This window comes from Entelurus aequoreus, linkage group LG03 (assembly GCF_033978785.1).
Source record: "Entelurus aequoreus isolate RoL-2023_Sb linkage group LG03, RoL_Eaeq_v1.1, whole genome shotgun sequence".
Classification (NCBI taxonomy): domain Eukaryota; kingdom Metazoa; phylum Chordata; class Actinopteri; order Syngnathiformes; family Syngnathidae; genus Entelurus; species Entelurus aequoreus.
The window spans coordinates 83,267,613-83,293,349 of NC_084733.1; the positions used below are offsets into that span (position 1 = coordinate 83,267,613).

The 25,737-nt window shown below is 39.9% G+C and overlaps 2 protein-coding genes across 4 annotated transcripts in view; both read right to left on the bottom strand.

Annotated features, from left to right (window-relative positions):
- The window catches only part of gpr37a (G protein-coupled receptor 37a), a 121,167-nt gene extending 96,968 nt beyond the window's left edge, over nt 1-24,199 (bottom strand). Inside the window, exons 1-5 of one of the 3 annotated variants that reach the window (XM_062042977.1) lie at nt 23,195-24,199; nt 11,519-17,330; nt 11,382-11,455; nt 11,109-11,274; nt 2,993-3,166 (exon numbers count right to left, since the gene is read on the bottom strand). In XM_062042977.1, coding sequence (XP_061898961.1) covers nt 16,533-17,330; nt 23,195-23,800 — 1,404 coding nt within the window. In that variant the 5' untranslated portion in view covers nt 23,801-24,199 and the 3' untranslated portion in view covers nt 2,993-3,166; nt 11,109-11,274; nt 11,382-11,455; nt 11,519-16,532. Of the gene's footprint in view, nt 1-2,992; nt 3,167-11,108; nt 11,275-11,381; nt 11,456-11,518; nt 17,331-23,194 lie in introns of those variants that run through there. The other 2 variants (XM_062042976.1, XM_062042978.1) reach the window with 2 other exon arrangements.
- A 193-nt stretch (nt 24,200-24,392) lies between these two features.
- The window catches only part of pot1 (protection of telomeres 1 homolog), a 48,316-nt gene continuing 46,971 nt past the window's right edge, over nt 24,393-25,737 (bottom strand). The window contains exon 20 of the mRNA XM_062040713.1: nt 24,393-24,700. Coding sequence (XP_061896697.1) covers nt 24,576-24,700 — 125 coding nt within the window. The 3' untranslated portion in view covers nt 24,393-24,575. The remainder of the gene's footprint in view (nt 24,701-25,737) is intronic.

Consider the following 25,737-nt stretch of genomic DNA (forward strand, 5'->3'; position numbering starts at 1 on the left):
CAATTTCATTAATTATTTTGACGATGAGGTGTCACCAAAACAAACAACAAAAATATATATATATATGTTATACAAAATATATGATCTAAATATTATCAATAAACAATATTTCAGTCTAAAATTGTCAATATAAACAAGTATCAAATAATTATAGTTGCATATTAATTACACATAAAAAGTTTCCAAGGCATATTAGAAAGTATCCAGTAACAAACGTGTCCGCATCATTAAATTTCATGAATATATTATACAAAATACTGTATATGATCTACATATTATCAATAAACAATATTTCAGTCTAAAATTGTCAGTATAAACAAGTATCAAATAATTATAGTTGCATATTAATTACACACACAAAGTCTCCAAGGCATATTAGAAAGTATCCAGTAACAAACGTGTCCGCATCATTAAATTTCATGAATATATTATACAAAATACTGTATATGATCTACATATTATCAATAAACAATATTTCAGTCTAAAATTGTCAGTATAAACAAGTATCAAATAATTATAGTTGCATATTAATTACACATACAAAGTCTCCAAGGCATATTAGAAAGTATCCAGTAACAAACGTGTCCGCATCATTAAATTTCATGAATATATTATACAAAATACTGTATATGATCTACATATTATCAATAAACAATATTTCAGTCTAAAATTGTCAGTATAAACAAGTATCAAATAATTAGAGTTGCATATTAATTACACATACAAAGTCTCCAAGTCATATGAGAAAGTATCCAGTAACAAACGTGTCCACATCATTCAATTTCGTGAATTATTTTGACTACTAGGTGTCACAAAAACAAAAAAATGACCTCACCATTTTAACTTCAGGCCAGCGTGAGTCCATTCCAGACGGTTAATAATAAATAGGTTGTTGTTTTCATAGCTGCCATTGTTATGTTTGATTGACTTCACCTGATCAAACCTTTTCTGACATTCCACACGACTAAATATTACAAGTATGTACGATTCCTGCTGATATCGGATCAATATCGTGAGAGTAGACGTGGTATCGGGACGCCCTGAGATAAAAACTACACGACTCATACTTTGATGATTCTGTGATATGGATTTATTGATGGTTTTTCTACAGTAAATCTTCCTGCAGTTTTGGCTACATTTGACATTTGCTCATTTTGGGGCTGGAAGAAAAGAAAACCACTTTGAAAATATTTTAATTGTTGTGGGTAATTATTTTATTTACAAATGTTGATTTAAAAACAAGTAATAATATAAAGTATTTTTAATCAAATGTATTGATTCATTACTTTTCACAGAGAACTTCACTTATGTAACATTTATAGACAAAAAAATAAATCTTGTTAGAAAATATAATTTTTTCTATGTTTCTCTTTTATTCATCAGTTTGTTTTGATATTGATGTAAAATATTCTTTCATTTTCTCATTACTTTGCCATCAAAGGATCTTATTTTATAAAATAAACTGTTTTTTCCAAGAATGAAATACCACAATGCTAAGTCATAATGTGAGATAATAATTCATAATTGTGAGATAAAAGGTCTTAATTATGATTTGTGTCATACTAATGAGATGAAAGGTCTTAATTATGACATTTAAAGGCATAATTATGAGAAAAAATGTCTTAATTATGAGATAATAAGTCATAATTGTACTTGTGCAATGACAATAAAGACCTATCCTACCTACCATAATTATGAGATAAAAGGTCTAAAGTATGAGATAAAAAGTCATACTAATGGAATAAAAGGTCTTAATTATGAGATAAAAGGTCATAATTATGAGATAAAAGGTCTTAATTATGATAAAATGTCTTCATTATAAGTCTTAATTATGAGATTTAAAAAAGTCATAATTATGAGCTAAAAGCTCCTAATTATGATAAATCCTAATTATGATATAAAAAAGTCATAATTATGAGATAAAAGGACTCAATTATAAGATTAAATAAGTCATAATTATGAGATAAAAGCTCTTAATTATGATAAATCCTAATTATCATATAAAAAAGTCATAATTATGAGATAAAATGTCCTAATTATTAAACAATTCATAATTATGAGATAAATGGTCTTAATTATGAGATTAAAAAGTCACAATTATGAGATAAATGGTCTTAATTATGAGATAAAAAGTCATAATTATGAGATAAAAAGTCATAACTGAGATAAAAAGTCATAATTTTGGGATAAAAGGTCTTGATTAGATAAAAACTCATAATTATGAGATAAAAGGTATTAATTATGAGATAAATTGTTTTAATTATGAAATTAAAGGTCTTAATTATGAGATTAAAGGTCTTAATTATGAGATAAAAAGTCATAATTGAGATAAAAAGTCATATTTATGAGATAAAGTCATAATTATGGGATAAAAAGTCAATTATGAGATAAATGGTCTTAATTATGAGATTAAAGTCATAATCATGAGATAAAAAGTCATAATTATGAGATAAATGTTCTTAATTATGAGATAAAGTCATAACTGAGACAAGAAGTCATAATTATAAAATAAAAAGTCATAATTATGGGATAAACGGTCTTAATTATTAGATAAAAAGTCATAATTATGAGATAAAAGGTATTCATTATGAGATAAAAAGTTGACATTTGAAAATGAAAATGATGAGACTAAAAAAATCAAAAATATGAGACAAAAAAACGCAATTATGAGATAAAAAATCCAAAGCATGAGAATAAATATGTTAAATTGCGGCATAATTTTTTTTCATTATGAACGAAAATACATAATTATGAGATTACATTTTATTTATGAGGTATGAGATAGGAAAGTCGAAATGATGAGATAAAAAGCCAAAATTATGAGGAATTGAGATTTTAAAAAAAAGTCTAATTTATAAGTTAAAAAGTCATAATTATGACATAAAAAGTCAAAATTATGTGATAGGAAAGTCGAGAAAAATAAAACATTTGGGTATTTTTATATTTTTGAAGAAAAATCTTGCTTCCATACTGTTCTGACACTGGAAGCTGGAAATGTTTGAAAATTAGCGCCATATTTGTCCATGACGTGAAATGTTCTCTGATAACGAGGCTGTGACACAGGAAATGAGGACAGCGGGTCTTGCAGTGGCGCGGTGTGTCCAGCAGAGGGAGCTATTGCTGCTGGATTGACTACATAGTTCTGCTGCAATCTTCATTTCCTAATCTGTCATAAGAAATATATAAAACATCACCTTCAATCTTCCCATTTTTACTTGATGAGGGAACAAAAGTTACTCTTTTTTAACATGAAGCTAGCTTTGTAGCGCAGCAGTTATTTATAAACACACAAGCAGGGCAAAATTGCATTTAGAGCCTTCCATTACAGTTTTTCCCACATCCGTGAAACTATTTGATAGTTTTTTTTAAATCAAACTTGAACTTAATTTCATGGGGGGAAAAAATGGTTTGATTATTTTTGTGTTACAAAACAAGGAATCAAACATTCATTTACACATCTGTGGAATGGCCAGTGGAATCGCTAACAAGCCCAGCGTGACGGAGCAGGAAGGGGCTAGGAATACGCTTGTGTTCGGTCATTCATTCATTGAGGGTGAGGGGAAAAAGTTCCTCCAAAATAAAAGAGAAAAAGCATTGGAACACAAAGTTGTTGTTGTTTGGACGCACATTCCGTACTCATGTGGCGCAAGAATGGAAGCTCTTGTGTGGTCCAATGTTTGATGTGAGGAATGTGAAGCAGGAAGTGGGTCAACAAGAAGGTGATTCGTGCAGAAATGATGCTTTGTGACACAAAATGGAGGCCGTGCGGGAGAAGAGCTTCATTGTCCTCCTTCTTCTTCTTTGTGAGGAACCTTTGTAGGTCACCAGCTGCTTAGCCCCGCCCCCTACTGTTGCAGCCTCTACCCTGCGAGCGGACGCAATTACGGATGTGCTCGCAACAACAACACAACAACAATAACACCACAACAACAACGACACAATAACACAACGACAATAACACAACAACAATAACAAAACAACAATAGCAACAACAATAACACAACAGAAAAAACAATAACAGTTACACAACAACAACAACCATAGCAACAACAATAACACAACAGCAACAATAGTGACAACAATAACACAACAGCAACTACAATAACACAACAACAATAACAAAACAACAACAACAATAGCAACAACAATAACACAACAGAAAAAACAATAACAACAACAATGACACAACAACAACAACAACCATAGCAACAACAATAACATAACAGCAACAATAGTGACAACAATAACACAACAGCAACTACAATAACAACACAACAATAACACAAAAACAAGAAGGACACAACAACATTACAACAATAACACAACAAAAACCATAACACAACAACGACGACACAATAACACAACAGCAACAACATTAACACAACAACAACAATAATACAACAGCAACAACAATAACAAAACAGCAACAACAATAATACACCAACAATAACAACTCAACAATAACACAACAACAAGAACGACACAATAATATAACAACAATAACACAATAACATGACAACAATAACACAACAACAACAATGACACAACGACAACAATAACACAACAACTCAACAGTAACACAACAACACCACAAACGACACAATAATAACAACACACCAACAATAACACAATAAAACAACTGCAACAACAATAATAACACAATAACAATAAATAACAACAACAATAACACAACACAAAAACAATACCACAATAACATAACAACAATAACACTATAATAATAACGCAATAGTGACAAAACACAACAAAACAGCACCAACAACAACAACACACCAATAACAACAACACAATAATAACACAACGACGACGACACAATAACACAACAGCAACGACAATAACACAACAGCAACAATAGTGACAACAATAACACAAAAGCAACAACAATAACACAGCAACAATAACAACACAACAAGAACGACACAACAACATTACAACAATAACACAACAAAAACAGTAACACAACAACGACGACAAAATAACACAACAGCAACGACAATAACACAACAACAACAATAACACAACAGCAACAATAAGAACAATAGCAACAATAACAAAACAGCAACAACAATAACACACCAACAATAACAACACAACAAGAACGACACAATAACATAACAATAACACAACGACAACGATAACACAACTCAACAGTAACACAACAACACCACAAACACAATAATAACACAACAACAACACACCAACAATAACACAACAACACCAACAATAACACAACAACACAACGACACAACGACACAACAGCAACAACAATAAATAACAACTCAACAGTAACACAACACCACAAACACAATAATAACACACCAACAATAACACAACACCAACAACAACACAACAGCAACAGCAATAAATAACAACAATAACACAACAGCAACAACAATAACACAATAACATAACAACAATAACACAACAATAATAACAACGCAACAGTAACACAACAAAACCAACAACAATAACACACCAACAATAACAACAACACAATAATAACACAACAACACCAACAATAACACAACAGCAGAACTGCCAGATACATCAGCACCGTTTGTTCCTCACAAAGTTCTTTCATGTTCCTAATTGGACCATGACGTCATTCTCTCTCTCACACACACACGGGCCGCTGCTCGGTCACGTGACTGGACAAGGTAGAGGAGGTGGGAGGTCACGTGACTGGACAAGGTAGAAGAGGTGGGAGGTCACGTGACTGGACAAGGTAGAGGAGGTGGGAGGTCATGTGACTGGGGGACGTGTACTTGGTCACGTGACTGAAGGTGGCCATGACACTGTATTGGGGGTCACGTGACGGGGGGATGTAAAGCATGTATAAAGAATGTTCTAGTGGTCACACACACACACGGAGGAGGAAGTGACGTCGGACGCCGGTTTGACAGGACTGTCAGAGAGCGGACGCAAGTTGAATTCTTTCACTGACTGTGCCTTTGCCGTTATTAACACGGTTTATCTTTCTTTGATTATTGCTGAAGGCTGCATTGTTGGAGGAGGACAAGTAGGGGGACGTTGTACATGGCTACGGCCAGGGGAGGGGAAGGGGGGCTTAAAACTGGGACTAAACGAGGTGCTACAGCAGAAGGAGAACAGTCGGGAGGGAAAATGAGGAAAACTGACAGCACCGAGTTTAAAGTAGTGTTTAAAGTGAAGGATCCGAAAGGAGTGGGAGGGTTCAGATCAGTCAATCCTCTGAAGATTGCGGAGTCGCTGAAGTCAGTAGGCGATGTTGAAGCAAGAATCTTAGCAAACGGAATGCTTATGGTGTTGTGCAAGAGTGCCGAAACGCAGAAGAAAGCAGCTGCGGTTAAGAAAATAGCTGGGCAGAGCATTGAATTGTACGTCTCAAACAGAATTGAGGGAATCAAGGGAGTTATATATGGTGTTAGTGCTGATATAACTGAGAATGAAATAAAGGAGCAAATCAAGGGAGGAAATGTGAAGGAAGTAAAGAGATTTAAAGCACGGAGTGACGGGAACCCAAATGCTCCTGTGTTACTAACGTTTGATGGCGATAGTCTGCCACCCAGAGTTTTCATTGGATGTGTGTCTTTTCAAGTGAAAAAGTATGAGCGGCCCCCGCTTAGATGCTTTAAGTGTCAAAGATTTGGCCATGTAGCCGCCTCATGCCGCGGCAGTCAAAGGTGCACAAAATGCGGGGGGGAACATGATCTATTAGAATGCGATGTTACTGACACTAAATGCTGCAATTGTGGGGGCACGCACATGGCGTCCTTTCGGGGATGCCTACACTTTGAGAAGGCAAAGCGTGTCCAAGATGTTAAAGAGCAGCATAAGATTTCTTATGCAGAGGCACTTAAGAAGGTAGAGGGAAAAAGTGAAAATGTGTCTGTGTTTGTGGGTTCATGCTCCCAGAGCCCTGGCCCTTCCACCAGTTGCCACACCCCCTCCGTACCAGATGATTCAATTGTGGTGAAAAAAGAGAGTCTATTGGCATTTATGGTTGACGTGGTGTACGCCACTAGGCCTCCTAAGCAGGGCAAGGACCTTAGCAGGTCAGACATCATGAGGGCAGTGGTTGAGGCGGCGGGAAGGTTTTTGGGACTGGGAGCGTATGACCCCACAGAACTACATAGGTACATGAAAGATAGTCAAGTAAAGGCTCCTAAGCCACAGCAGAGTGAGACAGAGGGAAATGAGATGGATGCAACATGGGATGAACATGATCAGTAAGATCATTTTCATGTTCAGTATCCTGCAGTGGAATGCAAGGAGTTTAGTTGCCAATGGTCAAGAGCTAAAAAAGAATGTGCATACTGGTGAGGATAAGCCTGATTTGATCTGTGTACAAGAAACATGGCTAAAGCCGTGCCTAGATTTTGTTGTACCAGGCTATGAGTGTTTGCGGAAAGATCGTAAAGAAGGGACAGGGGGGGGATGTGCAATATTTGTTAGGGCAGGGGTGCAATACCAGCAGGTGGCGTTAACAACCACACTGGAGTGTTTGGCAGTGAGGGTGTGGGGGGAGCAAGGGAGGATGAATATTGTTAACTTCTATAACCCATGCCTGCCACTTAGAATAGATGAATTGGATAAAGTAGCAGAGGAGGTGGGAACTCCAGTGATATGGGCGGGAGATTTTAATTCACACAATCCACTCTGGGGAAGCAGAGACAGGGATAGGAATGGGGAAGTGATAGAGGAACTGATGGACAAGCATGGTTTGGTGTGTTTAAATGATGGGAGGCCAACCAGGTTTGACATCAGAACAGGGAGGGTATCATGCATTGATTTAACTATAGCTTCCCCAGAATTGGCTTGGAAAGGGAAGTGGGAAACCATGGAAGAAACCCCTATGGGAAGTGACCATTTCCCAATAGTGGTGGGATTTGGCCAGCCCTTGCTAGTGGAGTAAGACACTAGGCCGAGGCCACTAAACTATAATAAAGCAAAATGGGCTGAATTTGTTGAGGGGTGCATAGAGGGAATAGACAGTGTGATAGAGGACGGAACAGTTGACGAGTGGAATGATACTCTGTGCAGTATATTAAGTGATAACATGAACCGCTGCATCCCAAGGAAAAAAGCTGTAAAACGTAAGGCTGTGCCATGGTGGAATAAAATGTGCGATGAGGCAGTGAGGGAAAGAAATAAAGCCTATAGTGTGCTAAGGAGGTACCCAGTGCAGGAAAATGCTATAGAATACAAGCGGTTAAGAGCCAAGGCCAGGAGGGTTATTAAAACGGCCAAAAGAGAGTGTTGGAGGAATTACTGCGGAAGGCTGGGGGAGGACACACCAGTAGGGGAGGTGTGGGCAGTGATCCGGCGAATGTCAGGGATTGTTAAGGGGAGAAGCATCCCAGTCTTAGAAGAAGGGGGGGTGGTTGCTACAAATGACAGTCAAAAAGCCAGCATGTGTGTGAAAAAATTCCAAGAAGTACATAGTGGGGTAAACATTGGAGAGGAGGGTATTGTAAAACGAAATGAGGTAATAAGAAACCAAATGTACAAACTTGAGGTGAATCAGGATAATTCTGACCCCAGTAATTTAAACTTTTCTCTGAAGGAATTACGGAGAGCAATCCAAAGAGGGCGTAAAACCGCTCCAGGGAAAGATGGACTAGGATATGAAATCTTTAAGCAGTTGGATGACATGGTGCTGTATGAGATACTAGCACTCATCAATACAGTATGGGATGAAGGCGTCATCCCTGTGGCATGGAGGCATGCAGTTGTCATCCCTATTCTAAAGCCAGGAAAGGAAGCTGCAAAGCCAGGCTCCTATAGGCCAATTGCACTCACGGCTGTGTTGTGTAAAATTATGGAGCGAATAGTGACAGATCGGCTTACATATAAATTAGAGAAGCAAGGATGGCTTACACCAATCCAGAGTGGCTTTAGATTAGGGAGGGGAACGATGGACTCTGTGCTTGCGCTTGACCTAGACATAAGGAAAGCTAAGGCCAACAAAGAATCAGTGGTCGCAGTTTTTCTCGACATTGAAAAGGCATATGACATGTTGTGGAAAGAGGGGTTGGGGGTGAAGCTGTTTAATGCTGGAATACGAGGGCGGATGCTGAACTGGATCAGGGCGTTTCTGCAAAACAGGACCATACAGGTCAGAGTCGGGGGGGCATATTCTGAAACAGTGGGGATAGATAATGGTACTCCTCAAGGGAGTGTTATAAGCCCAGTACTATTTAACTTGATGATTAATGACATGTTCCAGGAGGTGGGGGCAGGCTTTGGGCTATCATTGTTCGCTGATGATGGTGCAATTTGGAAAAGAGGGCGGAATATTAAGTTTATAACAGGGAAGATACAAGGGGCACTGGATAGAGTAGTGGCCTGGGCTGAGAAGTGGGGGTTCAAAATATCTGTGGAAAAGTCAAAATTTGTTATTTTTACAAACAAAAGGAAGACTGAAAACCTGGGGCTGAATATCTATGGCAAGCCCTTAGAGCGAGTCAAAGAGTTTAAATTCCTAGGAGTTATTTTTGAAGAGAGGTTAACGTGGAAAAAACATATAGAAAAAATAGTGAGGAAATGTGAAAAGGTGATAAATGTGATGAGATGCCTTGCTGGGAGTACGTGGGGAGCAAACAGAGACACACAAATAATGATTTACAGAGCCATGATTCGCTCAGCTTTTGATTATGGGTGCCTGGCATATGGGGCTGCAGCCAAAACAAACCTAGCAGCACTGGATAGGGTGCAGGCAAAAGCGTTAAAAGTATGTAGTGGGGCTTTTTGCACAACTCCAATCCCAGCTTTGCTGGTGGAGATGGGAGAGATACCCCTAAGTTTAAGGAGAAGGAAGCTGGCCTTACACCACATAGCTAAACTATATGGGCATGACCAAGTCCATCCAGGCAAGCAGCTGCTGGAGGAGTGCTGGGAACTGGGAGGTGGGGAAAGCAGGAGTTTTGTCCATAAAATCAGAGCAGAGGAAGAAGAGCTCGGCTTGAGTGGGGTGCGCAGGGGTACGGCTGTGGTCTGGCCTTCTGTTCCACCATGGCTGCTACCAAGTGTGGAGGTTGACTTCACGATAGCAGAGAGGAAGAGGGAGAAGGGTAGTGGAGACCCAGATGAGTTGGTGAGGGAGAGGATGCAGCAGGAATGGGCAGACCATGTGCAGATCTATACAGATGGCTCCATGGACCCAAATAGTAAAAGGGTGGGGTTTGCAGTTCACATTCCCTGCCTGCAGATCACCCAGAGCAGACGGCTGCCAAATGGGGTTTCAGTCTTTACGGCAGAAATGGTGGCGTTGATATGGGCAGTAAATTGGGTTGAGGAGGTGAGACCGCAGCAGGCAGTTATCTGCTCGGACTCGGCGGCTGCGCTGATGGCTCTGCAGGGGGGGAGGTCACAGGTCAGACCAGATCTGGTCTGTGAGCTGCTGACCGCACTCTACAGAGTAAACCAAGCTGGAAGTAGAGTGGGTTTCATGTGGGTTCCAGCTCATGTGGGGGTTGAGGGCAACGAGGCTGCTGATGGTGCTGCCAAAGAGGCCCTGAGCAGGGAGGAGGTGGATGTGGGCGTCGCCCTGGGTATTTCAGAGTACCGCTCCATAATAAAGGAGGAGTTAAATATCAGGTGGCAAAGAGAATGGGAGGGGGAAACAAGAGGAAGGTTTTATTTAAATATTCAAAATAGTGTTAGGGGAGGAAGCATCACCCTGGGAAACAGAAGGGAGCAAGTCATTATGACACGGCTGAGATTTGGACACTGTGGCCTTGCAGGGGGACTGGCCCGTATTGGGAAACATGAAAATGGACTGTGTGAATGTGGGACAGAAGAAACTGTGCAGCATGTTTTTATGGAGTGTCCTATATACACAACAGAGAGGAGAGAGCTTTTTGCTGCATTACTAGATGCAGGGTTGCCCTGCATCTCACTGAGGATTATTCTGAACCCTGAGGAACATCAAAGTGCAGTGATGAAAGCAGTGATGGACTACCTGTGGAATACTGGCCTGCACCAGAAAGTGTAACTGCATACGCTGTGGTAATACCTGAACTGAACTGTGGGAGGCAGCAATACGCCGATGGGCGTCTAGTCTGCCGGAAAGCCACAAGAAGAAGAAAAAAACACACACACACACACACCTGGTGTTGTTGTGAAGCATCAGCACACGAAGAAGAGGAAGTGGACCGGAGTCACGTGCGAGGACATCCGACTGCCGGGACGCGGTCATCACTTGGCCTCCATTGTGTGCCAATGAATGGGCCCGTCTAATTGCTGGGCCGGCAGCACGCAGACAACAAGCATGGCCTTCATGCGGCGACATGTGACGTGTAACATGTAACATGTGACATGTGACATGTGACATTCAATGAGTCACGTGATGTTGTTAGCGTGCCAGAGTGCATGTAAAGTACCGTCAGTACTGTGGGCTCCTTGACGGGATGACAATGGCGCGCTGTGTCCGCCGCCGCCTGGTGGGCGGAGCCAACTGAAAGGACAACAAAAAGAGGCAGCAAGTGACTCAGCACAAAACAAAAAAGACATTTCTTACCTCAGCAGACCGTCTTTAAAGACGTCCAGTTTGTGCTGCACAAAGAAACTCCAACTTTGCCTTTTGTTTGTCTTCGCAACATTCCGACAAACATTTTTTTATTACTCAAAGTGGCTAAAAAGTGTCACGTGACCAGTGGGCGGGGCTCTGCTAAAGAGTCACATGACTACAAAACATGGCGTCGTCTGCTCACTAAAATCAGAAAAATACTTTTTTTCATGAAAACAAAATGGAGGTTCATTTGTGTTTTTAACAGGAGAGATGTTTGTTGACCCTGAATGTTTTTTTAAAGTTAAACTTACAACAAAATGTGCGTTTAAGTTTGTTCAAAACTCAGTGTCTTAAAAATATTCACTTTCAGTAAAGTAAGACCAAAGCAATCGATCCTGAGAAGCAGCCAATCAGTAACAAATATTTCAGCACTGATTTTTTTTCTACATTTAATTTTTCTACACTGAATGTTGTGTGTCTGCGTTGGTTCCTTGTCCAGAGTCTACTCCGCCTTCCGCCCCAATGCACCTGGGATAGGCTCCAGCAGGGACAAGCGGTACAAAATGGATGGATGGGCTTATTTTGCATTAACATTTTTTGCATTGACCCCAAAAGGGACAAGCGGTAGAAAATGGATGGATGGATGGATTTTTTGCATTGCATTTTTAAACACTGAATTTCTATATACTGATTTTTTTTTTCACTGAATGTTTTAGTGAATTCTTTTTGAAATTTTATAACCCCATTTGTTTTGCACTGACCCTTTTTATGCTGAATTTTTGTGCTTTAATTTTTTTTGCACAGGATTTTCATACATTACATTTTTTTTACACAATTTTGGAGCACAAAATTTTATACACTGAATTTTGAAAAAAAAAAAGTACACCTAATTTTATATTTTGTCCATTTTTATAGACTGAATTTTTTTTTGCACTGACCTTTTTTACGCTGTATTTTTGTACTTCAAATTTTTTTGCACGGAATTTTCATACCCAAAATGTTTTTTAAAACAATTTTTTTTATACTAAATTGTATACTCTGAATTCAGAAACAATTATTAAACCTAATTTTAGGCTTTTTGTACTTTCAGTTTTTTTGCACGGAATTTTCATACATTGCATTTTTTTTAACACAATTTTTTGCACTAAATTTCATACTCTGAATTTTGAAAACATTTTATTACTAATTTTATACAGTTAATTTTTATAGACATAATTATTTTTGCACCGACCTTTTTTTACGCTGGATCTTTATACTTTAAAGTTTTTTGCACTGAATTTTCATAAATTACATTTCTTTTACGCTATTTTTTGCACTAAATTTAGAACATTGGTTTACACCTAATTTTATACTTTTAATTTTTATAGACTGAATTTTTTTTTGCACTTAGTTTTTGTATACAGATTTTTTTCTGCACTGACCTTTTTTATGCTTGATTTTTTATACTTTGAATTTTTTTGCAGTGAATTTTCATACATCACTTTTTTTGCACTGAATCTTCATACATTACATTTTTTACCACATACTTTTGTTGCACTTATTTTATACACTGAATTTTGAACTATTTTTTTTTACAACTAATTTTATTGACTAAAAATTTTACACTGAATATTTAGACGCTGATTTTTTTTGCACTGAAAGTTTTACCCTGAATTGTCGTACAATGTATATTTACACACTGAACTTTTTTTACACTGAATTACTTAGCACTGAATTTTTATACAGTAGTTTTTGTTTTTTTTACACAGAATTTTTTTTTGCGACAAATTTTTATACATTGAAAGATTTTTACACAAATTTTTAATAAAATTAATTTTTACTAACTGAATATTTTTTACGCTGAATTGTTTTTTTTACTAAATTATGTTAGCTCAGCATTTTTATACGCTGAATTTCTTTGCCCAGAAGTTTTATACAATATTTTTTTGTACACTCAATGTTTTATCCCAATTTTTATACGGTGAATTTTTTTGCACTGGATTTTCATATACAATTATTTTGCACTAAATGTCTAAAGACTGTATTTCCACAAAGTTATTTTTGAACAGAAATGTTGAGTATTGAATGAAATTGTCAGCATAAGTTGATGTTAAAAAATAAAAACACAAATTAACCTCCATAAAAAAAGTAAAAACATAGTGAATTAAAAAATTAAAAAATCTATCGACCAATAAACGAGTTATCAGAACGTGACTACTTCAAAGAGCCGTGTAAAAATACTGGACCCATCAAAAACCAGTCGACATTCTCTGGTCCAGGGCATAGGGGGCGCCACCCAGGTCCTTGTTCAGTCACATGACAGGAAGTGGTGGTCAAGTGAGCGTAAGGACGTCCTGAAAAGTCAAGACCTTTGGAGTCCCCGCTTGTCTTGTCCCGTCCAGTCGCCATAGTTACAGTTCCCGTCCGGTCGCCATGGTTACAGCTCTACGTCAGTGTCTTGTAGTTTACGTTAAACCAGGGGTGTCCAAAGTGCGGCACAATCGTTAGCATTTTAATATTAGCATGCTAGCTCTTTTTTATAGGTATGAACTTCATCGTCAAATACTTTGTTTCTTGACCTTTTTGCATGCTAACGTTAGTATGCTAGCCTTTTATAGCTAATTTTGTAGGTATGGGAACCCCTCAGTGATCATTTGATGCATGTTAGCATTTGTATTTTGTATGTATTTTGGTACTTGACGCATGTTAGAGTTAGCATTTTAGCATGCTGGCATTAGCAGGCTAGATATTTTTTGGAGCAATTTAGCAGAAATACACCTTAGTTTCATATATTTTGTTACTTGACGAATGATACTTGTTAGCATGCTAACGTTAGCTAATTTTGCAGGTATACACCTCAATCATATTTTGGTACTTGATGCAAGTTGACATTAGCGTGATAGCATTTTAAATTAATTTTCCAAGTACAAACAGAGTGATATACAAGTAACAGCTAGCATTTTAACATGCTAGATTTTTTTTATAGATAAGTTAGCAGGTATACACATCAGTGTCATATATGTTGGTATGTCGCTAATGTTAACTGTTAGCACGTTAACATAGTACTGGTACCATGCTAGCTTTGTTTTAGTTTTTTTTTTTGCAAATTTCAGAGGTGTAGACTTCAGTCATATTTCGGTACTTGACCCATGTTAGTTAGCATTTTAACATGCTAAAATTAACATGCTAGATCTTTATAGCTAAGATAGCAGGTATACTACGGAGCCCCTAAAGGGACATAATTTTTTTTTTTTAATAATTTAAATTTTTTTTTTTTTTTTTTTAGACATGTATCTCGTGCGCACGAGAAACTTTCTGGTGCACACGAGAAACTTTTTATAAAGTTATAAAAAAAAAATTGTATAATTTTTTTAATTTATTTATATGCACACGAGACAAATGTCTATAAAAAAAAAAAAAAAAAATTAAAAATTTTTTAATTATAAAAAAAATGTTTTCCCCCATGTTCCTTTAGGGGCTCCGTAGGTATACACCTCAGTGTCATATATTTTGGTATGTCACCAACGTTAACTGTTAGCATGTTAACAGAGTACTGGTACCATGCTAGCTTTAAAAAAAAAAAAAAAAAGTAAGCAAATTTCATAGGTGTACACTTCAGTCATATTTTGGTACTTGACCCATGTTACAGTTAGCATTTTAACATGCTAAAATTAGCATGCTAGATTTTTTTTTATAGCTAATTTAGTGTCATATTTTGGTATGTCACTAATGTTAACTGTTAGCATGTTAACAGTACTGGTACCATGCTAGCTTTTTCTTTTAGCAAATTTCAAAAGGTGTACACTTCAGTCATATGTTGGTACTTGACCTGTTACAGTTAGCATTTGAACATGCTAAAATTAGCATTGTATACTTTTTCATAACTAATTTAGCAGGTATACATCTCAATGTCATATATTTTGGTAGGTCACTAATGTTAACTGTTAGCATGTTAACAGTACTGGTACCATGCTAGCTTTTTCTTTTAGCAAATTTCAAAAGGTGTACGCTTCAGTCATATGTTGGTACTTGACCTGTTACAATTAGCATTTGAACATGCTAAAATTAGCATTGTATATTTTTTCATAGCTAATTTAGCAGGTATACATCTCAATGTCATATATTTTGGTATGTCACTAATGTTAACTGTTAGCATGTTAACAGTACTGGTACCATGCTAGCTTTTATTTATTTTTTAGCAAATTTTATAGGTGTACACTTCAGTCCTATTTTGGTACTTGACCCATGTTACAATTAGCATCTTAACGTGCTAACATTACAGGAAGGAATGACGTCCTGCCAAAATAAAATAATATAGATTTTTCATTAATTTAAAACAACGTAAGAAGCAGGAAGGACAGACATCCAATTAAAATACAAGACTTGAGGTTTTTTTTTACTTGTTTCAAACGACGTAAGAAGCAGGAAGTAGAGCTGTCCTGCCAGAATAAGAGACTTTAGGTTTTTCACTCAAGTGGAAAGACATGGTTTCTGCCAAAATAAGACTTTAGTTTTTTCTAGCATGATAAGATTTTTTTAGCTAATTTAGCAGTCGTATATATTTTGATATTTCACGAATGCTAACCGTAAACATGCTATTGTTAGCATGTTAGCTTTTTTAGCTCTTTTTCCTCATATTTTTTGTTACGTGACGCTACCCGGCCAGCGTGCTAACCATAGACATCTTATAAGTAGACGCAGCATCGAGCGCTACTGCCTACTGGCGCTGTCGAGACGCGGGGCCGCCATCTTGGAGTGGTGATCCGCTCCACTCAGTGCAACTCATTTGGCAGGAGCAATGAACTGTCAGCGCATTCATCTTACCTCACTGAATACCACTGATTTTCATGCGCTTTTTTGTCTTGCGTTTTCTGGTTCTTTGAAACAAATGTTTGTTTTTGATGGTAAAAACTACAAAAATGGCCGCCGCATCCTTTGACTTGTCAGTATGTGGCCCTCGGTGGGAAAGGTTTGGGCACCCCTGCTTTAAAAAGAAGTGAGAATATGCTAGCGTGAAGTGACGGGAAAAAAAAGTCCCGCCTCCTCAGCAGGTGATGGACGCCTCCCCGCCGGTGGCGGCGGTGGCGTCACAGGCGGACAGCTCCAGCTGGTCGTGGGTGGGGCCGGCGTCCGTAGACGCCTCGCGCTCGCACTCGACTAAGCAGCAGCAGCAGCAGTCGAGGAAGGCGCGGCCGAAGGGGCGGCACAGGCAGAAGATCAGAAGCGGCGCGGCGGCCGACTTGCAGAAGAGAAGAAGCTGACTCAGCAGGTGCAGGACGTCCAGGGTCCCGCGGGGCACGCCGGCCGCCATGTAGGCGCCCACGATGTTGCACACGTTCTCCGGGATGGTGCAGAAGCCGTAGAGGATGGCCAGCGCCACCACCGCGCAGTTCATCTGGCTCTCCAGGCGGATCTGCTTCTTGGTGCCGCGCCCGCCCTCCCGCTCGGCGCCGCGGATCTTGTGGGCGGTGGCCAGCGAGCTGCAGATGGTGAAGAGCGTGGGCAGGCAGAAGTAGCAGCCGAAGAACCACCAGAGACGGGCGCCGGCGTACGTCAGGCCCAGCACGTACAGCGTGTCCGGCAGACGCGTGGACACGCGCACCACGCAGCGCTCCAGCGGTGCCGCCGCCTGCGCCGGCTCCTCCGCCTCCGTCTCCAGCTGGCGGATCAGCAGCTCGGGCAGCGCCAGCAGCATGGCGCCCACCCAGATGACGGCCAGCTTGGCGGCGGTGGACGCCCAGTTGTCCGTCATCTCGTAGTACGTGCGCACGTTGGTGGCGGCGCGGAAGCGGTCGATGCACAGGGCGCACAGCGTGAAGGTCGTGACCCCGAGGGACGCCACCTGTCGAGACGCGTCAAGAGAAAAGTCAGAAACAGAAAGGAAACGAGTGCCGCCAAAAGTAAAAGGTACAAACAGGAAAGATGCTTTGTGCCAAAATAAAAGACTTTAACTTTTTATTCATTTTCACATAACGTAAGAAGCAGGAAGGACAGACATCCTACCAAAATAAAAGACGTGTTTTTTTGGCACTCATGTTCTAACAACGTAAGAAGCAGGAGAAACATGGTTTCTGCCAAAATAAAAGCGGTAGAAAATGGATGGATGGATGTTTTAAGGACGGAAGAAGCAGGAAGGACTGACGTCCTACCAAATTAAAAGATTTTCGTTTTTTCACTTGTTTTTCAACGACGTAAGAAACAGGAAAAAAATTGTTCTGCCAAAATAAGACAAGTTTTTTCACTCATATTTTTTAAACGACGTACGAAGCAGGAAGGACAGACGTCCTGCCAAAATAAAATACTTTAGTTTTTTCAATCACTTTTAAAAGACCCCCCCAAAAAACAGGAAAGACAGTTTTCTGCCAAAATAAAAGACTTCCGTTTTTTTACTCACTTTTAAAAGACCCCAAAAAACAGGAAAGACATAGTTTTCTGCCAAAATAAAAGACTTCCGTTTTTTCACTCACTTTTAAAAGACCCCCCAAAAAACTGGAAAAACATTGTTTCTGCCAAAATAAAAGACTTCCGTTTTTGTCACTCATTATTTTCAAACGGCGTAAAAAGCAGCAAGGACAGGAGTCCTGCCAAAATAAAGTAAAAAAAATGTTCACTCATTATTTTTAAACAACATAAGAAAAAGGACAGAAGTCCTGCCAAAATAAAAGACTCTAGTTTTTGTCTTAATGTTTTTTAAACGACATAAGAAGCAGAAAGGACAGAGGTCCTGTCAAAATAAGACCATTTTTTCCTCTTATTATTTTTAAGCAACATAAGAAGCAGGAAGGACAGAAGTCCTGCCAAAATAAAAGACTAGCTTTTGTCAGAAATTATTTTTAAACGACGTAAGAAGCAGGAAGGACAGGAGTCCTGCCAAAATAAAATGAAAAAAAATTTCACTGATTATTTTTAAACAACATAAGAAAGACAGAAGTCCTGCCAAAATAAAAGACTCTAGCTTTGGTCACGTAATATCTTTAAACAACATAAGAAGCAGAAAGGACAGAAGTCCTGTCAAAATAAGACCATTTTTTTCTCTTATTATTTTTAAGCGACATAAGAAGCAGGAAGGACAGAAGTCCTGCCAAAATAAAAGACTAGCTTTTGTCACAAATTATTTTTAAACGGCGTAAGAAGCAGGAAGGACAGGAGTCCTGCCAAAATAAAATTAAAAAATGTTCACTCATTATTTCTAAACAACATAAGAAGAAGGACAGAAGTCCTGTCAAAATAAAAGACTCTAGCTTTTGTCACTTAAACGACATAAGAAGCAGAAAGGACAGAGGTCCTGTCAAAATAAGATGATTTTTTTCCTCTTATTATTTTTAAGCGACATAAGAAGCAGGAAGGACAGAAGTCCTGCCAAAATAAAAGACTAGCTTTTGTCAGAAATAATTTTTAAACGACGTAAGAAGCAGGAATGACAGGAGTCCTGCCAAAATAAAATGAAAAAAAAATTCACTCATTATTTTTAAACAACATAAGAAGAAGGACAGAAGTCCTGCCAAAATAAAAGACTCTAGCTTTTGTCACTTAATATTTCTAAACGACATAAGAAGCAGAATGGACAGAAGTCCTGTCAAAATAAGACGATTTTTTTTCTCTTATTATTTTTAAGCAGGAAGGACAGAAGTCCTGCCAAAATAAAAGACTGTAGCTTTTGTCACAAATTATTTTTAAACGAAGTAAGAAGCAGGAATGACAGGAGTCCTGCCAAAATAAAATGAAAAAAAAATTCACTCATTATTTTTAAACAACATAAGAAGGACAGAAGTCCTGCCAAAATAAAAGACTAGCTTTTGTCACAAATTATTTTTAAATGACGTAAGAAGCAGGAAGGACAGGAGTCCTGCTAAAATAAAAGACTCTAGCTTTTGTCACAAATTATTTTGGTTTTTTCATTTATTTTTAAACGACGTAAGAAACAGGAAAAAAATAGTTCTGCCAAAATAAAAGACCAGTTTTTTCACTCATATTTCTTAAACGACGTACAAAGCAGGAAGGACAGACGTCCTGCCGAAATAAAATACTTTAGCTTTTACCACTCATTATTTTTCAAATGACGATAGAAGCAGGAAGGACAGAAGTCCTGCCAAAATAAAAGACTCGTTTTTTCATTCATTATTTTCAAACAATGTAGGAAGCAGGAAGGACAGAAGTCCTGCCAAAATAAAAGACCATATGTCACATATGAATATGAAAGAAGACTTTTTAAAAACAAACCTTGTGTGTTTTGTGAGTCAAACATGAAAATAATCCAATATATTACATGTGTACTTCATGTTAAAATGTATTTGCTTTAAGTATGCAGATGAAGGAAACAGAGTGGTGTAAAACTGTCTGAGGACGTTAGAAGATTAAATCTAAGTATTAGTTGTTTAATAAAGGCTCAGGGGGGTCTAAGTCCTCTAAAGTCCACGTTAATCCTGATCTGTGCTGTGATTGGTCAGCAGCGTGTCACATGGCATCAAATCATGTTGATCACATTGGACAACAATAAAGCTCATTTAAAGCACAAACACGTCTGGCTCCGCCCACTTGACCCTCAACCCTGCTTTGATCAGATTGTACTTTTGACCGTCTACTATATCAACTAGCGATTAGCACGCTAGCTATTTCTACTTTATTATTTGAATATCTAAATATTGCACAATAACAGCTTTATGAGCAGTTTAATTTAAAACACAATTAATATATTCATGTTAGCATCTAAGACGGTTAGCAATTAGCAACGCTAGTTTACAGCTACCGATTAGCGGTGCCTTGATATTGCACTACAACAAGGTACCTTCATGAGCAGTTTAATTTTAAAACACAATACGTATATTATTGTGTTCATGTTTGCACTTAGGATGGTTAGCAATTAGAGAAGCTAGTTTCCAGCTAGCGATTAGCGGCGCTAGCTGACAGTTAGCGATCAGCCAAATAGCTGTCAGCTAGCTCTTCACCACACAATACTGTATTATATGAGTATCCTAGTATTGCACAATAACCACTTTATGAGCAGCTTAATTTAAAACAATAATTATGTTGTTAGCATTTGAGATTATTGGCAATTAGCGGCGCTAGTTTGCAGCAAGCGATTAGCAGTGCCTTAATATACAATGACGAGGTATCTTTATGAGCAGTTTAATTTAAAAGACAATAATTATGTCATTATATTCATGATAGCATTTCAGATGGTTAGCAATTAGAGGCGCTACTTTCCAGCTAGCGCTTAGCGGCACAAGTTTCTAGCCAGTGATAAGCGGCGTTAGTTTCCAGCTAGCAATTATCGGCACTAGTTTCTGGCGAGTGATTAGCGGTGGTAGTTCCCAGCGAGTGATGAAAAGTGTTAGCAATTAGCATTGCTAGCTGGCAGCTAGCGGCTAGCACAGCAGTTGCCGGCTTGTATACTGTATTATTTGAATATCTTAGTATTGCACGATAACAGGGTACTTTTATGATCGGTTTAATTTAATCACAATATAATTTTTATGTTAACATTTAAGATGGTTAGCAACTAGTGGCGCTAGATGTCAGCTAGCAATTAGCGGTGTCTTAGTATTGCACAACTAGAAGTTACCTTCACAATTATTATATTTTAATATACATGTTAGCATTTAAGTTATAGCTAGATATTAGCATTATAGTTTCAAGTTAGTTTAATCAATCATTAATTAATACATTTTACACAACTATGTTAGCATTTAAGATGGTTAACAATTAGCGGCGCTAGTTTCCAGCTAAAATTCCACCGAGCGATTTCTGGTGTTATGGTTTCCAGCTGGCGATTAGCGGCACAAATTTCAGCTGGTGATTAGTGGTGCTATGGTTTCCAGTTATCGATTAGCGGCACAAATTCCAGCTAGTGATTAAAACCGTAAGCAATTAGCAGTGCTAGCTGGCAGCTAGCGATTAGCACGCCAGTTGCCGGCCCGCTTTTCGCGGCACTATTCTGTATTCTTGGAATAGCTTAGTCTTGCACAATAACAAGGTAGCTTAGTTATGAGCAATTTAATTTAATCCCAATTTAATGTTAGCATTTAAAATGGTTAGCAATTAGTAGTGCTAGTTTCCAGCTAACGATTAGGGACACTAATTCCAGCTGGTGATTAGTGGTGCTATGGTTTCCAGCTATCGATTAGCGGCACAAATTCCAGCTTGTGATTAATGGCGTAAGCAATTAGCAGTGCTAGCTGGAAGCTAGCGATTAGCACGCCAGTTGCCGGCCCGCTTTTCTCGGCACTATTCTGTATTATTGGAATAGCTAAGTCTTGCACAATAACAAGGTAGCGTAGTTATGAGCAGTTTAATTTAATCCCAATTTCATGTTAGCATTTAAAACGGTTAGCAATTAGTAGCGCTAGTTTCCAGCTAACAATCAGGGACACAAATTCCAGCTGGTGATTACTGGTACTTTGGTTTCCAGCTATTGATTAGCGCCACAAATTTCAGCCAGTGATTAATGGCGTAAGCAATTAGCAGTGCTAGCTGGCAGCTAGCGATTAGCACGCCAGTTGCCGGCCCGCTTTTCGCGGCACTATTCTGTATTCTTGGAATAGCTTAGTCTTGCACAATAACAAGGTAGCTTAGTTATGAGCAATTTAATTTAATCCCAATTTAATGTTAGCATTTAAAATGGTTAGCAATTAGTAGTGCTAGTTTCCAGCTAACGATTAGGGACACAAATTCCAGCTAGTGATTAGTGGTGCTATGGTTTCCAGTTATCGATTAGCGGCACAAATTCCAGCTAGTGATTAAAACCGTAAGCAATTAGCAGTGCTAGCTGGCAGCTAGCGATTAGCACGCCAGTTGCCGGCCCGCTTTTCACGGCACTATTCTGTATTATTGGAATAGCTTAGTCTTGCACAATAACAAGGTAGCTTACTTATGAGCAATTTAATTTAATCCCAATTTCATGTTAGCATTTAAAATGGTTAGCAATTAGTAGCGCTAGCTTCCAGCTAACGATTAGGGACACAAATTCCAGCTAGTGATTAGTGGTGCTTTGGTTTCCAGCTAGTGATTAATGGTGCTATGGTTTCCAGCTATCGATTAGCGGCACAAATTCCAGCTAGTGATTAATGGCGTAAGGAATTAGCAGTGCTATCTGGCAGCTAGCGATTAGCACGCCAGTTGCCGGCGTGGTTTTCGCGACACTATTCTGTATTATTGGAATAGCTTAGTCTTGCACAATAACAAGGTAGCTTAGTTATGAGCAGTTTAATTTAATCACAATCACATTTAATGTTAGCATTTAAGATGGTTAGCAACTAGTAGCGCTAGTTCCCAGCTAACGATTAGGGGCACGAAATTCCAGCTAGTGATTAGTGGTGCTATGGTTTCCAGCTATCGATTAGCGGCACAAATTCCAGCTAGTGATTAATGGCGTAAGGAATTAGCAGTGCTATCTGGCAGCTAGCGATTAGCACGGCGTGCTTTTCGCGACACTATTCTGTACTATTGGAATATCTTAGTCTTGCACAATAACAAGGTACCTACATGAGCAGTTTAATTTAATCCCGATTTCATGTTAGCATTTAAGGTTAGCAATTAGTGGCGCTAGTTGTCAGCTAGCGATTAGCTGTGTCTTAGTATTGCACAACAAGAAGTTACCTTAAGTAGTTTAATTTAAAGCACAATTATTATATTTTAATATTCATGTTAGCATTTAAGATAGCTGTTAGCATTGAAGCTGCTATTTGAGGTGTGAGAGTTGGCTCCTACCTCCAGGTAGGGGATGACCTTGCAGGACAAGTCCCCCAGCAGCCAGTCTTTGCTGAGGCCGTGGAAGACGACCAGGGGCAGGCAGAAGAAGAGGACCATGAAGTCCCAGAGCGCCATGTTGGCCAGCAGGGAGTGCGAGATGTTCCTCATGGAGTAGTTGTGACACACCATGCACATCAGCGACATGTTGCCCAGGACGCCCGCGCAGAAGATCACCACGGCGGACACCAGCAGCGCGTAGGCTCCGTACGCCTCCGCGCTCAGCGGGTAGAAAGGGTTCCTCACCGGCCGGAGTCTGCTGCGAGGCGTCCCCGGGACGAAGGGCGGCTCGTCGGTGAAGCCGGGCGGCGTGTAGTCCTCGTCGTACTCGCTGGCGTTCACGTCTTGTTCCTGCGTCATGACCGAGAACGGGAGATGAAGTCTCGGATGCCGACGCGCGCTTTTACGCACCAGGCTCGGCGCGTCCGGTGGCAGCACCCGGGAAGTCGCGGCGTTGTTCCCCGCTGCGAACGCGTGCCATCTCGGGTCCTTCTCGTCTATGTCCGGGGCGGCGGCGGCGGTGGCGCAGATCCACACGCACGCCAGCCGGGCAAGAAGCGGAACCATGGTAGCGCTACAGCGAGGGATCCATGTCTGCGGGAAACATCACCGAGCCCGGCCTGAAAACATCCTTCTGGCGGGCGGGTTGACAGCAGCCCGACTGTCGAGCGCACAGGTCGGCGCGGAGGAGAGAGACGACCCCTGGTGGGAGGCTGGAAGGGGGCACCGCGGGGGTGTCAAGGAGGGGGAGGGGTGGCATACATTAATACAGGGGTGTCCAAAGTGCGCCCCCGGGGGACATTCGTGGCCCCGCAGCTCCGCTTTTCCATGTTGTCCGGAGTAAAAATGGAAGGAAAAAGTTGTAAGTTGGAGCTAGTTTTGCTACCGTTTACCCCAGTGTCATATAACTTGTATACTGTTAGCATGCTAACATTAAAGTGCTAACTTTTTTTGGGTAAATGTACTCTTTTTTTTCTCTATTTCCCCAGCCATACACCTTAGAGCAGTGGTCCCCAACCTTTTTGTCAACGCTTGAAAATTGGGGGGGGGGCACAAGAAATTTAAAAAAAAAATGTTATTTTTTATTTTTTTGTCATAAAAAAATACGATAATGTGTGCTTACGGACTGTATCCCTGCAGACTGTACTCATATATATTGATATATAATGTAGGAACCAGAAATATTAATAACAGAAAGAAACAACCCCTTTGTGTGAATGAGTGAAAATGGGGGAGGGAGGTTTTTTGGGTCGGTGCACTAATTGTAAGTGTATCTTTTGTTTTTTATGTTGATTTAATAATTTAAAAAAAAATTTTTTTTGCAAGGTGCTGAGGTCAGAGTTCAAGGAGTGGGCGTGGCCGAGGGTGATAACATGGACGTGTGGAAGATCTGGTAGAAGGTTTCTTTGTGGTCTTCTTCTTGGGGCTGATAGGACCTCAAACACAAGTCCATCCATGGACGTCCACCTGCACACGCACATGCACAGCTTGGCATTTTGTTGCATCTTACACTGCTCTACTGCACAGGTGTGTGACAGGTATCCAGGTGTGTGATATGTGTCCAGGTGTGTGACAGGTATCCAGGCGTGTGATATGTGTTCAGGTGTATGATATGTGTTCAGGTGTGTGACAGGTGTACAGGTGTGTGATATGTGTACAGGTGTGTGGCAGGTGTACAGGTGTGTGGCAGGTGTACAGGTGTGTGACAGGTGTACAGGTGTGTGACAGGTGTACAGGTGTGTGACAGGTGTACAGGTGTGTGATATATGTTCAGGTGTGTGACAGGTATCCAGGCGTGTGATATGTGTTCAGGTGTATGATATGTGTTCAGGTGTGTGACAGGTGTACAGGTGTGTGATATGTGTCCAGGTGTGTAACAGGTGTCCAGGTGTGTAACAGGTGTCCAGGTGTGTGGCAGGTGTACAGGTGTGTGGCAGGTGTACAGGTGTGTGATATATGTTCAGGTGTGTGATATGTGTTCAGGTGTGTGACAGGTGTCCAGGTGTGTGGCAGGTGTCCAGGAGTGTGACAGGTGTCCAGGTGTGTGGCAGGTGTCCAGGTGTGTGGCAGGTGTACAGGTGTGTGATATATGTTCAGGTGTGTGACAGGTGTATGATATGTGTTCAGGTGTGTAACAGGTGTCTAGGTGTGTGGCAGGTGTACAGGTGTGTGACAGGTGTACAGGTGTGTGATATATGTTCAGGTGTGTGACAGGTGTACAGGTGTGTGACAGGTGTACAGGTGTGTGATATGTGTTCAGGTGTGTGGCAGGTGTCCAGGAGTGTGACAGGTGTCCAGGTGTGTGACAGGTGTCCAGGTGTGTGACAGGTGTCCAGGTGTGTGATGTGTTCAGGTGTGTGACATGTGTTCAGGCGTGTGACATGTGTCCAGGTGTGTGACAGGTGTTCAGGTGTGTGACATGTGTCCAGGTGTGTGACATGTGTCCAGGTGTTCAGGTGTGTGACATGTGAGTGTTCAGGTGTGTGACATGTGTCCAGGTGTGT